Below are 15,137 nucleotides of genomic sequence, written 5' to 3'. Positions count from 1 at the left end.
TCGATTGGTCCCGCTCTCACTTCCCTCGTTCCTTCTCCTTTGTGTTTAGTCATCGCCGTCACCTGATTTGCTATGACGGCCACCATCTCCGATGGTGAATGAGAAGCAGCTCCCTCTCCTCCGTGGTGGTAAACGACGCTTGCACCCTACTAGTGCGTGTTCATCTTCTCACTTTCCCTCTCTTTTTCTTCTACTTCAATGGATCTATACTTAAAAATTGCTTTTGTCTGTGATTCAAGATATCCAGCATACAGTTCATATATTGTTGTTTTTTCCTTCGTCATTATTTTGAATTGTTTCAAAGCATATGTTGAGATTGGTGGTATGATAGAGCTACCTTAGTTTTTGATTCAATCAATCTGTCACGAAATGGTATTATATGGTCATTTATCTAGGTTTTTATGGTCACAATTAAGTCCATTCGAAGTCTTACATTATCATAGTGGCTAGAAATTCCACTTTGTGGATTAGGGGTTCTCCGTTCTCCTGCTTTTTGTGCCAATTAATTGGCTTGCTATTGCCTAGAGTTGGAATAGGACCTTTAGCTTTCTTAGGATTGGTTTATATGATATATTTTGATCTCTCTATATGGAGATATTTGCTCAAATATATAATGGACTAATATCTTGTGCTTACGTAATAATAGACCGGGATCATTATGAAACTTGAAGGATAATTAGTTATTAAGATTGTATGTGAGAGAGAGAGAGAGAGAGAGAGAGAGAGCTTTTGATTTAAATATGCTGTTTCGTTATCTTTTCATATTTGTCAAAAGCCATTTCCTATGAATCTTTCTCTTTATGCATGACCTTGAACTAGCTAGTGAATTAAGTAGACACGTGGTTAGGTTCCATCATACTCTTTCTTCCATACAAGTTTCTCCTCCAACATCTACTGCAGATATTTATTTCGTCACAACTTTTCAGGGTTTTTCATCTTATGCTATAAGCTCGGTGTATCATTTATATTTTCTTTGATTTATCATTTATAATAAATAGTTTTTCTGATTATTTTAAAATAATGTAATTAAAAAGTCAAACTCACATCAGAACAAATATTTATGATGAAAATTGGTCAATGGAAACAGACGCATGGGGGGACTGGGAATCTTCAGTAGCTATTTAGGCAATTCTATTAGCTTTTGGTTTTCGTACGCAAGAGCTGTCCCGTTGCCTTCTCATAGAATGTGTGAACCACATCTTTGTTTGCATTGTCAATTTGATAACAGATTATGTTTTGATTTCTTGCATTGTCAATTTGTTTTATCATATTTGTTCTATAAAAGTGCATTTGATTATGTACTCTGAGCTTATCACCGTATTATTCTTAGCTTAGGTTGACTTTCATAGAATTTGGATGGGACATAGAGAAATTGTGAACATGAGTGCATCAATTTAAATGAGTCTTTTGAAGGTGAAACAATGGATGAAGGTGACTTCAAGAGGAGGGGAGGGGAAATTTTAAAAAATCTCCCCTCCCCTTGTCCCATCCAAACAGGTGCCCCTTTCCTCCAACCAAATACTATCTAACTTTCAGTATAAGATCTCAAACTCAGTGGCTAACACAGAGTGAAGTGCAACTGCAACAAGTGGGACCTCAAACCAATAAACAAAAACTACATCTTCTAAAGGACAAAAGCGCAAGGCAACAATGATTGATACCATTAAACAAAGGCGTGCAAAAGTGTCAACAGGAAATATGGAACTAGTTGAAGTCATGAGAAAAGGTAATATTGAAGTCATGAGAAAATGCAATATTCTTCATGATAAATCCCTTGAAATTGCTGAAAAAGCTCTTGCAATACTTGAAAAGAGTACACGTCGTTAGTACAGTGAAGAAGAAGTATGGGCAGAGCTTGAGACAATTGGAATAACCAAAGATTAAATGCTAAAATGTTACTTCTTCTTATGTGAAGAAGAAAGAAACGAGCGTATGTTTTTTGGGGCTCCATATCATGTGCGACTGCAAGTACTACACAAGATGATGGTGGGAAGAGGGACTCTCTTTTTCTTTTCTCTCCACTTCCCCCATCTCCAACTTTTATTAATTTTATCTTTTAAAAAAACTATTTAATAAAATAATATTAAAGGTGGAGATGGAGAAATGAAGAGAAAAAAAGAGAAAGAAAAGGAGAGTCCTCTCTCTCAATGATGACTAACAAAGGAATTTATTGATTTGACTACATTGATATGTTTTGCAGTCTTTTTTTTTTAAGTCTTGATATACTCTCACCCACATTTACTTTTGTCAACTATAATTAAGTTGTTCTAGTTTGTTCTTAACCCATATTAAAGTTTCAGTGACTTTGAATTGCTAGTGCACATCATTTGATATTAACTTCAAATCTACTTTGATCTTCTAAGTACTAAACTAGATATTAAAAATCATTGAACCACTTAAAATAATGATTCTATGGAAATTAGGGGTCAATTAAATTATCATTAAAATAAAATAATTTAATTAAAATATACAAAAATATTCATATATAATCCTAAAAAGAATATTTTTTAAGTTAAAAGATATTAATTTACAAGCAAACAGAATATTTATGTATAGACCAAAAATAGTCCAACAAAACAATTACTAAAACAATTTTCTTTTTTAAATTTAGAATAATGTCTTTATAGTTAAGGGAAGAAAAAAATTTATAATATTCAATCTCGCTGACTTGTTCACAACTCTTAATCAAATTGGACAGGAGACCAATGCACCAATATACTTGTCTGATTGGTCAACTTAAGTTGAATTTTAAATACTATGGTATTAGATCTTAAAGGCTCATTTTTATTATATACAAATTAAATACTTTTTATCAAGAAAAAAAGGAGCTTTTATTTAATGTTAATGATTTTAAGTTTAAACTTTAAATATCAAGCCTTTCTTTTATAATAAAAATTATTTACAAATACACAAAAAAGTACATATGAAAGTGGAGACTGTTATGAATATTAAAAGGATAATAGATGCCATCTTCATCACCTCTTCATCTTCATTTTCTCCCATGAAACTTCTACCATCATGAAAGTTGACTACCCTCCCATGAAACTCCCACTATCATGAGAGTTGATTATTATTTTTTTGCTTTTATCATTTGTATAACTTTTGATGTGTAGGATCGTGCTTATAAATAAGGCATGTAATTTGTATTAAAGGACACAATAATTCATAAAAAATTCTCTCATTCTCTTGTCTCTACTTCTTCTCCCAAAATCTTTATTTTCTAGTTGCCTAATTTTATAACACATTATCGACACGAGAGCTTTAGTAATTTAAAGGTTTTATAGCAAGGTTTCTCATTGCAAGGTAATTTTTTCTGTTCATATATGATTTGATATATTTTTTAACCATTTTATATCCTTTTAATCTTAAATATCATCTAACTCTTATCATATTTTTATTATAGTATCTATATGTCGAATCTTTCGAAACTTGAGTTTGTGGCTCTTGACATTACTGGGAAAAATTATCTATTTTGGATACTAGATGCAGAAATCTATCTAGATGGCAATGGTCTTGGAGACACAATCAAGGATGACAATCAAGCATCCAATCAAAATAAGGCTAAGGCCATGATCTTTCTTCTTCACCATTTACATGAAGGGTTGAAAATTGAGTATCTGACTATAAACGCTCCCTTGTTCTTTGAAATAGTTTAAAAGAAAGGTATGATCACTAGAAAACTATAATTCTTCTAAAAGCTTGTTATGAGTGGGTGTATTTACGTTTACAAGATTTTAAATCTGTGATTGAATAGAACTCTGCAATTTTTAAAATCAGTTCTTGACTAAAATTATGTGGAGAAAAAGTCACTGATGATGATATGCTAGAAAAAACATTCTCCACAGTTCATGCATCCAACGGGCTCTTATAGTAGCAATATTGTGAAGAAGGTTTTAAAAAATATTTTGAATTGATTTCTTGTCTTCTTTTGGCTGAACAAAATAATGAGCTTTTGATGAAAAATTATAAATCTCGTCCAACTAATTCTACCCCATTCCCTAAAGTGAATGCAATGCCAAATGAATCAGCTTAGGGTCATGGCCGTGGTCATGACCATAGCTGTGGACGAGGTTGTGGCTATGGTAGTACATCTTTTCACCCAAAGTAGACAAATAATGAAGAGAAATGCAAAAAAAAAAACAAGTGGGGATGATGATGATGATGATGATTTGTGTTACCATTGTGGTGGTAAAGGTCATTGGTCACATACCTGTCATACTCTAAAATATTTGTTTGTTATTTACCAAGAATCACTTAAAAGTAAAAATAAAAACAAAGAGGCAAAGATAGAAACACATTTTGCTTTTGAAGAAGGCGATTCTGATTATAGTGACATGAATATTACTCATTTGGATGTTGCCAATTTCTTTATCGATCTTAATGAAAGAATTGATCATTTGATTGGGGATGGAAATGTCCAAAAATAAATTTCTTAGATCTTGATATTGTTAAATTTTATAGTTAAGTGTCATTTTAATTTTCTTGTCTTGGAAAAAATAATTTACTTTTATTGTTTTTTTAGAGAATTTACTTATGATGTTGTTTTTCAATGAATCAAGTTTTTTTTTATTCCATGTTTTAATTATATATGTTTATGTTTTTTTAATGAAGAATGAGTATTCATTTGATTAGTACCAATGACAATAATAGAGATATGTCCTGTTGATAATGCAACAAAACATACCACACTAAAAAATAAAAAAAAATTTCTTCTTGAGTAGTGCAAGAAGCCGATGTTCAAACTATATTCAGAAGTATAAAGATGATTGATGATTCTGGAAGAGCTAATATATAGTTTCCTGAAGAAACTAAATTACATATTAATGATGCGTTTTATTCTACTAAATTTAGTAGAAATTTGTTGAGTTTTAAGGATATATGCAAAATTAGATACCATATTGAGACAACAAATGAAGAAAATAAAAAATATCTTATTATCACGAATTTAATTTCTAGTAAAAAATGCACATTGAAAAAATTACCTACCTTTTTCCTCTGGCTTGTATTACATTAATACAATTGAAATACATGCTATTGTAAATGAAAAGTTTACAAATGGTAATAAATTTAATGTTTGGCACAATTGGTTAGGCCATCCTGAGTCGATTATGATGCAAAAGATAATTAAAAAATCATGTGGACATTCATTGAAAGGTCAACAGATTCCACAATTCTATGATTTCTCATGTGTTGCATGTTCAAAAGGAAAGTTAATTATTCGACCATCACTAACAAAAATAGAAAGTGAGTGTCTCACATTTTTAGAAAGCATACAAGGTGATATTTATGGGCTTATATACCCATCATGTGGACCATTTAAGCACTTTATGATTTTAATTGATGCATCAACAAAATGGTTTCATGTTTGCTCGATATCTTCTCGTAATTCGATGTTTGCGAGATTGCTTGCTCAACTTATTAGATAAAGAGCAAACTCTCCTCCTGATTATCTTATTAAGAAAATACATCTAGATAATGCTAGTGAATTTAACTTTCAAGCTTTTAATGAATATTGCATGTCTCTTGGAATTGATGTTGAACATCCTGTAGCACATGTTCATACACAAAATGGACCTGTAGAGTCATTAATTAAACGCTTACAATTGATTGCACAGCCATTACTTTTGTGGTTGAATATCCTAATTTCTACTTAGGGACATGTAATGTTACATGCAGCATCATTAATCATATTAGGCTAATAAATTATCTTAAGAGCTCCCCTTTAGAATTAGTTTTTGGTTAGGAACCTAATATTTTTCATTTAAGAATTTTTGGATGTGCAGTATATATTCCAATTGCCCCACCATGACATACTAAGATGGGTCCTCAAAGAAGGATGGGAATATGTGTTAGGTATGAATCTCCATCTATAATTAAATATTTAGAACTATTAATAGGAGATTTATTTACTGCTCGATTTATTGATTGTCATTTTGATGAATCAGTTTCTCTAACATTAGAGGGACAAAATAAGTAGTTGGAAAAAGAAATTAGTTTGAATGAATTATCATTATCTCATCTTGATTCTCATAAAAAGCAATGTAAATTAGAAGTTGAAAAGATAATTCATTTATAAAATTTAGCAAATCAATTGCTAGATGCATTTACTGACCCAAAGATAGTAACTAAATCACATATTCCGGCTACTAATGCTCCAATTATAATTAATATCCTAGTTGGACAGCTTATTATTGCAAATGATTCTAAAGCATGCATAAAACATGGAAGGCCCGTTGATTTCAAAGATAAAAATCCTTAAAAAAGAAAAGGCATTAAACACACAGATGGTCAGATTAAGAATAATCAAGAAAAGTTAGTAATTCATGAAAAGTCACTTGGTACTATTAATATTTTAATTCCAGAAGAAACTCAAGTATTTGAAATGTGTAAAAATAATGAGATCTCAATAAATTATGTTACGAATGGAATCAATGGGACCAAAATGAAGTCAACGTTGATGATATTTTTGCATATAATGCAGTGCTTGATGTAATAAATGATAATGATGATTATGAACTAAAGTGCATTAAGGAATGCAAACAAAGAGAAGATTGGCCAAAATGAAAAGACGCAATTGAGGCAAAATTAAAGTCACTTGAAAAGCAAAATGTTTTTAGAACTATAGTCCATACACCTAAAGATGTCAATATAAATGGGTTTTTGTGTGAAAAAGAAATAAAAATGGTGAAGTTGTAAGATATAAGGCGCGACTTGTAGCTCAAGGATTTACACAAAGGCCTAAAATTGATTTTGTTGAAACATACTCACCAGTTGTGGATGCAACTACTTTTCAATATTTAATTAGCCTGGCAATAAGTGAAGGACTCAATTTGCATATAATGGATGTTGTTACAGCCTATTTATATAATTCACTCGATAGTGACATTTACATGAAACTTATTGAAGGATTCAAATTTCCATAAGCATACAATTCAAGTTCTCAAAAAAATTATTTGATCAAGTTAAATAAATCATTATATGGATTGAAACAATCAAGATGTATGTGGTATAATTGACTTAGTGAATATCTATTGAAAGAAGGATATAAAAATGATCCAATTTGCCCTTATATTTTTATAAAAAGATTTGAAAAAGAGTTTGCTATAATTGTTATTTATGTTGATGACATAAATATCATTGGAACACCTGAAGAGCTTTCAAAAGCTATACATTGCTTAAAGAAAGAAATTGAAATGAAAGACTTGGGAAGAACAAATTTTGTTTTGGATTGCAAATGGAATATATGAATAATGAAATTTTTCTATATCAAGAAACTTATGTAAGAAAGGTTTTAAAATGGTTTTATATGGATATATCACATTCGTTATGTACCTCAATGATTGTAAGTTCATTAAAGGTAGATAAAAATCATTTTAAACCTCGAAAAGGTGATGAAAAACTACTTGGTCCAAAAGTACCATAACCTAATACAATTAAAGCACTAATATATCTTGTTAGTCACATGCGACCTAATATCTCATTTACTGTTAACTTATTAGTGAGATACATTTTTTCACCAACATGAAAGCATTGGAATGGTGTTAAGTACATTTTTCATTATCTTAGGAGTACTATGGATATGAGATTATTTTATTCCAAAACACTTAAAGCTAACTTTATTGGCTATGCGGATGCTGGATTTTTGTCTGATCCTCATATTGGTAGATCACAGACATTTTATTTTTTCATATGCGGTGGTACAACTATTTTATGACGATATATGAAATGAACAACATTAGCCACATCATTTAATTATGTAGAAATTCTAGCTATACATAAAGCAAGTCGAGAATGTGTGTGGTTAAAATCATTAATCCATCACATACGAGCTACTTGTGGTTATCTTCTAACAAAATGATCTTGACAATCACATACAAAGATAATATTGCTTGTATTGCCCAATTAAAAGAAGGGTACATTAAAGGAGATAGAATGAAATATATTTCACCAAAAATTTTTTCACTAACGATCTTCAAAAGAATGGTGAAACTAATATCTAGCAAATTCATTTCAAAGAAAATTTAGTTGATATGTTCACTAAGTCACTTCTTGCTAAAATATTTGAAAAGCTTGTTCATGATATTGGACTTCGCAGATTCAAAGATATCAATTGATGCTGTCGAGAGGGGAGTTAATACGCGCTGTACTCTTTTTTCCTTGTCTAAGGTTTTTTTTCTATCAAGTTTTTTTAGTAAGGTTTTTAATCAGGCAGCATTGAATAGCATATAAATGAATGGTGTACTCTTTTCTTCTACTAGGTTTTTTCACATAAGGTTTTTTCTAGTTAAAATTTTTAATAAGGCACATTCTTATATAATGGACATTCAAGGGGGAGTGTTATGAATATTAAAAGGATAGTGGATGTTTATTTTTATCACTTCTTTATCTTCTTTCATGAAACTCCTAGTATCATGAGACTTGATTGCCCTCCCATGAAACTCGTACTATTATGAGAGTTGATTACCCTTTATTTGCCTTTAGCATTTGTATAACTTTTGATGTGTAAGATCATATCTATAAATAAAGCATGTAATTTGTATTGAAGAACACAATAATTCATAAAAAATTATCTCATTTTCTTGTCTTTATTTCTTCTCCCAATATTTTTATTTTCTAATTGCTTGATTTTATAACACAGACTACTTTATAAAGGGAATTGGCTTCCGAGTCCAGTGTAACCAGAAAATAAGAAGACCATTGAATCTTTTGTGGCAATGCGGAAGAATCCATGAATCACGTTTTCCTTCATTGTGATCTCGCCAGAGCTGTGTGGTTCTCTTCGAGCCTCACTATTAGATATGAGGAATTACCCGACACCAGATCTTTCATTATCCAGTGGATTAATAAAACAGCAGCTGACAAGAATTGGTTAGATCAATTAAAGGAAATTCTGCTTGTGGTTCAAGCTCTTTGGGAATGCATACAGGAACACGTGCAAATTCAATCGGAAGTTATAAATCCCCAACACATCAAGGATATGATCAGCAGGGCTCTAGCTAATATTAATTGCGAAAATATAAATCAATTGCTGCCGGAGGAAATTTATATTAATCAAGAATTACTTATTATCAAAATTTGAATGAATACTTGTCAATTCATTTTAGTTTTTTATTGACAAGTATCCATTCAGGTTTTAATAATAATTTATTTTAAATTAACAACAATTTATTTGGGCTTTTTTTTCATTCGGATTTTAAACTAGCTAGTTTTTGACTGACATAAATTTCTTCCAACAGTCCTTCATCACTATTTTCCCAGATTAATTTATTGATAGGTGATGCAAAAAAGCAGAACCAGCAAGAAGCAGGTTGGAAGATTAAACAATCTCCCCAAAGTGCAGCTAATGGGATTTTTCCTCAGGCAGCAAGAGTCTGTAATGGTTGGCTCCTTTTCCTTGACATAAATCATTTCATTCAGAGAGGAAGAAACCAGTCAAGAGAGAGTAAAATCCTCATTTTCCATAATCTTATGTTCATAACTGAAAGAAAGAGTGAAACAAGATAGGCTGAAGGTCAGATGCATTTTGCTCTGATGAAATTGCGTGCAGCACTAAAATGGATAACAGACTCCAATGACTTTGGTCCACCACCAGGTTTCTTTGATATTACTTTAGTGTTCATAAAAAGAGGGCTTGTGTGAATGCATTCTGCAAGGTTGACAAAGATCCTAAGGAAAGACATTCACACCCTGCTAAATCTTCAGGTTTTCTTGGATGGTGGAAGTCTATTTCCCTCTCTTTTGGTTGTACTAACTTTTATTTTCCTATGTGACTTTCTTGTGTTTTGAGGCTCTGTAGTTGTTGATTAATCAAAAAAGAAAATAAGGGCTGTGGAAGAAATGATATTAACATTCTGCATTGTAAACATGAGATCATGAACAGTATGTTCAGTTTCATCTAGCAATTGATCACCGTCCTACATGGGAGATTCGCAGAAGAAATGTACTCTTTTTTGCCCCCCCTTTTGTTGGGCTCCAATGTTACTCTTTAATGCTCTTTCTAAGATCTCTCTTTTTGTTTCTCCCCCCCCCCCCCCAATTTATTAATTATTTAATTTTAGCTAAAGCTTGTATAGTTTACAAATATATAAAGGTTCCAATCTATACTTGGAGACACTTGGTTTGTAAGTTAATCAAAGACGTTGAATTAACTTATTTTATATTAAATAAAGGTTAAATTATACATTACTTTTTTGAATTTTGAACTATGTATACATAACTTTTTTAACTTTTAAAATTTTACAATGAATCCCTCTCAACTCTTATATTTATGTAGATAACTTCATATAATTAATTTTATATATTAATTATTTATATATAACTTAAAGTTTATGGGAATTATTTGATATTAATTAAAGTTTGGGACTTAAATATACACAAAAATGAAGTTTAAGGTGTAAACAATCAATGGCTAAGGATTATTTATATAAACTTGAAAATTTAAGAAGGTTTATTATTAGGTTTTAAAGATTAAGAAAATTATTTGTATGTGATTCAAAGTTTAGGAGAGTTATGTATAATTTAACCTTAAACAAATGTTAAAAGAATAATAAATATAAAAAGATAGTATTTATTTAAAAACAATTAACTATCTTTAATATTAACGATCAATTGTCTTAGTGATAACCTCATCTTCTTTTGGAAGAAATCCTGAAAAAAGTGAAGTTAGTTTTGGAAGAAGTCCTGAGAAGGTAAAGTTAAAGGTAAAATTAAAAAAAAAATTAACTAACTTCAACTAAAAATTATTTTTATGTTTTTGAGTGGAACGAGTGTGTGTGTATGAAAATGTGCTGAAAAAATGTTATTTATAATTGCTTCCAGCACAAGAAACAAGAACGTACAGAATGCCTCAGTAAACGCCAGCGCCGGCTCGATGCTGGTAGTACTTTCGCCGGGATTTGTGAACGTGCCTTTATTTCCAAGGGAGACTGTTTGGTGTCGGTCGGAGAGTAGTGCGCTGGAGAAAAGGTGACGACGATTGCGCAAGACTGCTGAAGATCATGAAGCTTGAATGGAGGAACTGAACTCTTGGAAGTCCACACAGATCAAAGCCCTGCAAGATACGTTCTTGCTCGTGCACGTCTAATCTGCTCCTCTTGTAAGACATGGCCCATATCTAATTTGGTTCTCTTTTTTTTTAAAAAAAAAAAGAGCCAAAAATAATGCATTTATTAGCAAATACTTCAAATCTATATTATATTAGCATCCAGATGCTCTTTCTTCTTGTTACTTGTTTAAGTATAATCATGGTAAACAAAATTAAGTATAATTATAGTTAGAATTGTTTCTTTTAGTGAGGAGGGATTTTAATTTTTGAGACAAATACAAAATTAGCGAAACAAAACATCCAAAAATAAATCGAGAAAATATCGTTTTAGGAAATGATTATGGTGGTCTCTGCGAATCTTGAGGCGATGTTTCGTCATACTCTTCTGAAAATTGTCTGCTGATTGCATTTTCTAGGGTCTGGAAAGCAGAGAGGCCCCAGATAACACAATTTCTTCGGAGACTTCGATTCACGAAGACCCTCCGAAGGTTCATCACTCTCTCTGCAATTCATTGATCCACAATTGTGAGAAACCATCATTCCATCTTTTCAACATTTTCATCATTTTATTATTCACGACTAGGTTGGCTTGGTGGAATGAATCCAATTGTTTACAGCTAAATACTGCGGATTAATTTAGATTTTAGATTTTATATTGATGGTTTTCGCACTTACAGTTGAATATGCTTCTGTTCATTCGAGCATTATGCGTGCATGCACATGATTTCGCTTTCAGGTTTTGACACACCTCGATTGGATTTAATGAGCGATGTGTTTTTATTCGGCTCGTTTTGATCGTGCAGAAACGGTATTTATAACACCTGAGAAGAAAAAGGAAATTTCGGAAGGCTAGGGAGAACATAGAAAACATGCTTCAGTCGATGGAATTATTGGATGTTGCCGACTCTGACTTCCTCAGCAGTGATGATCAACTGGATGATGAAGAATCTGAATGCTCTGAATCAGAGATTGAGAGATACTTCGTCATTCCGACTGCCAAGAACCGATTGTTTGGCCGGAAAAAGCCTCTTCACGTTGTTCTAGGTGCCGGACTAGGTAATTAATTCCCTTCGGCTTTTTTTACGTTATTTCGGTTCATTTCTCGATGCATTAAACGATTGCAAAGTTCCATTAGGTTTGCAATTCATGCTGAATCTATTAGGTATGGTTAAGCGTGTGTATTAAATAGCAACGGTACGTGGGGATCTGGAATCCGAACAAAATGTGTTATAATTAGTTCTGTTCAACATTATGGTCTCACTTGGCTTTCTTTCTGTTTATTAGCTGCTGATATTATGCTCTGGAGAGACAAGAACGTCTCAGCAAGCATTCTCGCTGGTTTATCCATCATATGGTTTATCTTTGAGGGGTTGGGCTACAACTTGATTGCCTTTTTTTGTCATTCCGCTCTTCTGTTATTGGCTACGCTGTTCCTTTGGGCAAGTTTTGGCCCAGCAGCCAACTTGTGAGTTTGCTCTCAAAATTAAGATTAAAATGTTTTATTTTCCCTATATTAAGGCACTCTTTATTTATAAATTATAACACATCCATTCCATTCCATTGAAGCTGGTATTTCCTATTTTGTACATGAATATCCATTGTTGTTTCAACATTACCTCGTTCTAGCACCAGCGTTATAGTGGTAGATCTACCTGTCTCGTAGTCTATTATGTTGCAACTCTTCACCATATACTCTATTTTTTAACTTTTGGGTTGGGAACCATATTATACGCTTCTATCTAAGTAGCTATGCTGATGCATTTCTGGAAATGTTTGATTTTAATTAATTTGCCGAATGTATTGTAACCGAGAACGTGCTGTTTTTCCAATATATATATATATATATATATATATAGATTTTTAGTAGAGACGGTACCGTAATAAATTGATATAAAATGAATATTTTCGTCAAGCTAGAATCTCATTTTTCAAGTTTTAAAAAATTCATTATGTAATTTGAATAATTTTGAAAAGCACTCTGTTTCTCCACCCACAGACCCTTGTTGCAGCAGCGCTCCCCCCAGAAGACCGAATAGGATTCTAAACTACTTTTTTAATTTTTTTAAAATTTCTTTCGACAACTTGAATCAAATTATTATCATTCTTGTTTCTATTTTAATTTCCATTTTGTAAGATTCTATTTGACAATAGTTTCTTGTTTTGCCTGTGAATTACTTATCACAAGCCTCTTCCTCCCTATCAATTTGAGTAACATATAGCAAATTTTGCCAGTCTGTAGTCACTACACAATTACATTACATGGGATCAACAAGAAGCTGGCCCCAAAAAAGGAAAAAAAACCCGGGGGGGGGGGTTGTTCAAGTATGGTCAAGTAGAGATTATTTTTCTTGATTGTTTTCCCGAAAACAATGTGTCTATTAAAGAGAAAAGATCTGTGGTTCTGGAGATGGAACCCCTGGGCCTAGCCTAATAGTTTGTGAAGAGCTGGTTGTAACAGGACTTTTGTTTTCCATTTTATATCCTTCTGATACTGTATTCCATTTTACAGGCCTCCACTCGAATTTACAGATATTTTCTTGCCTGAAAGGCTGCTTGCCGATGCTGCTGTTGCATTAAGATTTGATATTATCCAAGGATTCAGAACCCTCGGAGACATAGCTCTCGGACAAGATTTGAAGCAATTTCTCTTTGTACTTTTCAGCATCCTCCTATACTCTCTCTTGTTATTCATGCCATACTTTCATTTGGTTTTCCCTGACACTAAATTAAATCTACAGGTTACAGTTACATTGTGGGGTTTCTCTGCGGTTGGCGCTAGGGTCACTTTTCTAACTTCCTTGTACACAGGTCAGCTACCCATCTGCTCAAGCATTTCAACCTACAAGTTCATTATTAATTCACAGCCCAATCAACATGGCTATGTTATAAACATTAGCCTTGATGTACATCTTCCCCTCTCATAAGCTAGGAATAGTAGGAAAGCATGAGTAAAATATACAACTCTGTAAAATCTCGTATAATATAGCCACATTATTCTTGAAGTATGAACAATGAGACTTTTTTTATAAATAATTTATAAAGTTGGTGAAATTTTATGTGTGAACCTTCTTTAATAATTTATTATTCACAAGCTGCGGGAATAATTGAATAGTGCTGCTTGCATTGGTTTTCATGCATCTCGTTATTTTTTCTTTATACTTTTTTATTATTTGAGTTTGAATTTTGAATTTCACACAAAATTTAGTTCAAATCAATATATTTTTCAGTAAACAAGTTTCTATCAGGTTATTGTTTATCGTTAGATCTATTGCATAAAGAAAATTATGCAAAGATATACCAACATGCATGCACACAAACTAGTTCATGGGTAAAAGCCATAAAGAAGTAGGAGCCTATGTGCGCAAGTTGAAATAGGTTAAAGCCTAAAACATTTTAAAGGTTATTTGCAGTACAAAGTAAGTTACGTCAGTTCTAACATGCTTTTCATTTCCTTTGCCGGTATAGTGTCTGTCATATTGCTGATAGTGCCAATGGTATATGAAAAGTATGAGGATATTATCGACGTCATTACCGAGAAGGTGTTGATAGAATTGAATAATCAATATGCCGCAGTGAAGAAAATGGTTTTGAGGGAATTGCACGCAGCTATTATTGCAAGCGAGCAATCTAGATTGTACGTCAACTAATAGATGTTAGAGGTACAGTAATTATTTCTGCTTGCTACAGTTGAATCCGATTTACAGGTCATACAAGATTCAGCTTCTGCTTCTTTTTTTTTTTTTTTTCCCTCGCTGAGGTTGATGTCAAGGATGTACTCGAAGCAAAGTCGCTTCTTAATTGTGTTTAGTAACACCTTCTAGCATTGTTATAAATACACTAGAAGTGTGACCTAGCAGGTTATCTTGATCATGCTACACTTTGTATGATATATCAAAGAGGTACTTGATTTGTTCATATTGGTTATTAATTATTTTCATCAAAAAAGAATTTCTTTTTTCGTTCGGGTTAGATTGATGTAACATCCCAGAAGTTCTGTTAGATAAAAAATTGCATAATCAAATCCGGGGACTTCAGATTCTTCTGAAGACAAGCAGTGCAGAATTGCAGATATAGGAAAAATAAATTCTGCTGG

General features: G+C 32.2%; 1 protein-coding gene across 4 annotated transcripts; it reads left to right on the top strand.

The window, feature by feature from the left end:
* Nucleotides 1–10,855: 10,855 nt before the first annotated feature.
* Nucleotides 10,856–15,003, top strand: LOC129301828 (reticulon-like protein B3). 4 transcript variants are annotated; one of them, XM_054940432.1, is made up of 6 exons: nucleotides 10,856–11,095; nucleotides 11,848–12,100; nucleotides 12,329–12,509; nucleotides 13,554–13,695; nucleotides 13,783–13,852; nucleotides 14,510–15,003. In XM_054940432.1, the coding sequence occupies exons 2-6, from the start codon at nucleotides 11,914–11,916 to the stop codon at nucleotides 14,689–14,691; spliced, it is 762 nt and encodes a 253-aa protein (XP_054796407.1). In that variant the 5' UTR covers nucleotides 10,856–11,095; nucleotides 11,848–11,913; the 3' UTR covers nucleotides 14,692–15,003. The 4 variants fall into 4 exon arrangements, with proteins under 4 accessions (XP_054796407.1, XP_054796406.1, XP_054796405.1 ...); XM_054940431.1 differs by lacking the exon at nucleotides 10,856–11,095 and adding an exon at nucleotides 11,414–11,532; XM_054940430.1 differs by lacking the exon at nucleotides 10,856–11,095 and adding an exon at nucleotides 11,420–11,569.
* Nucleotides 15,004–15,137: the final 134 nt, after the last annotated feature.

Source organism: Prosopis cineraria, unplaced genomic scaffold, assembly GCF_029017545.1.
Source record: "Prosopis cineraria cultivar Desert tree isolate PC_DT_omini unplaced genomic scaffold, ASM2901754v1 PC2, whole genome shotgun sequence".
Lineage (NCBI taxonomy): Eukaryota > Viridiplantae > Streptophyta > Magnoliopsida > Fabales > Fabaceae > Prosopis > Prosopis cineraria.
The sequence above is the reverse complement of the archived record's forward strand: the minus strand, read 5'-3'. Positions and strand labels throughout refer to the sequence as shown.

Bases quoted from the DNA above. Each gene is read 5' to 3' on its own strand.
- LOC129301828 (XM_054940432.1), top strand. From the start codon at position 11,914: ATGCTTCAGTCGATGGAATTATTGGATGTTGCCGACTCTGACTTCCTC. The intron at 12,101-12,328 runs GTAATTAATTCC...TCTGTTTATTAG, and splicing joins TGTTCTAGGTGCCGGACTAG to CTGCTGATATTATGCTCTGG. The intron at 13,853-14,509 runs GTCAGCTACCCA...TTGCCGGTATAG, and splicing joins TCTAACTTCCTTGTACACAG to TGTCTGTCATATTGCTGATA.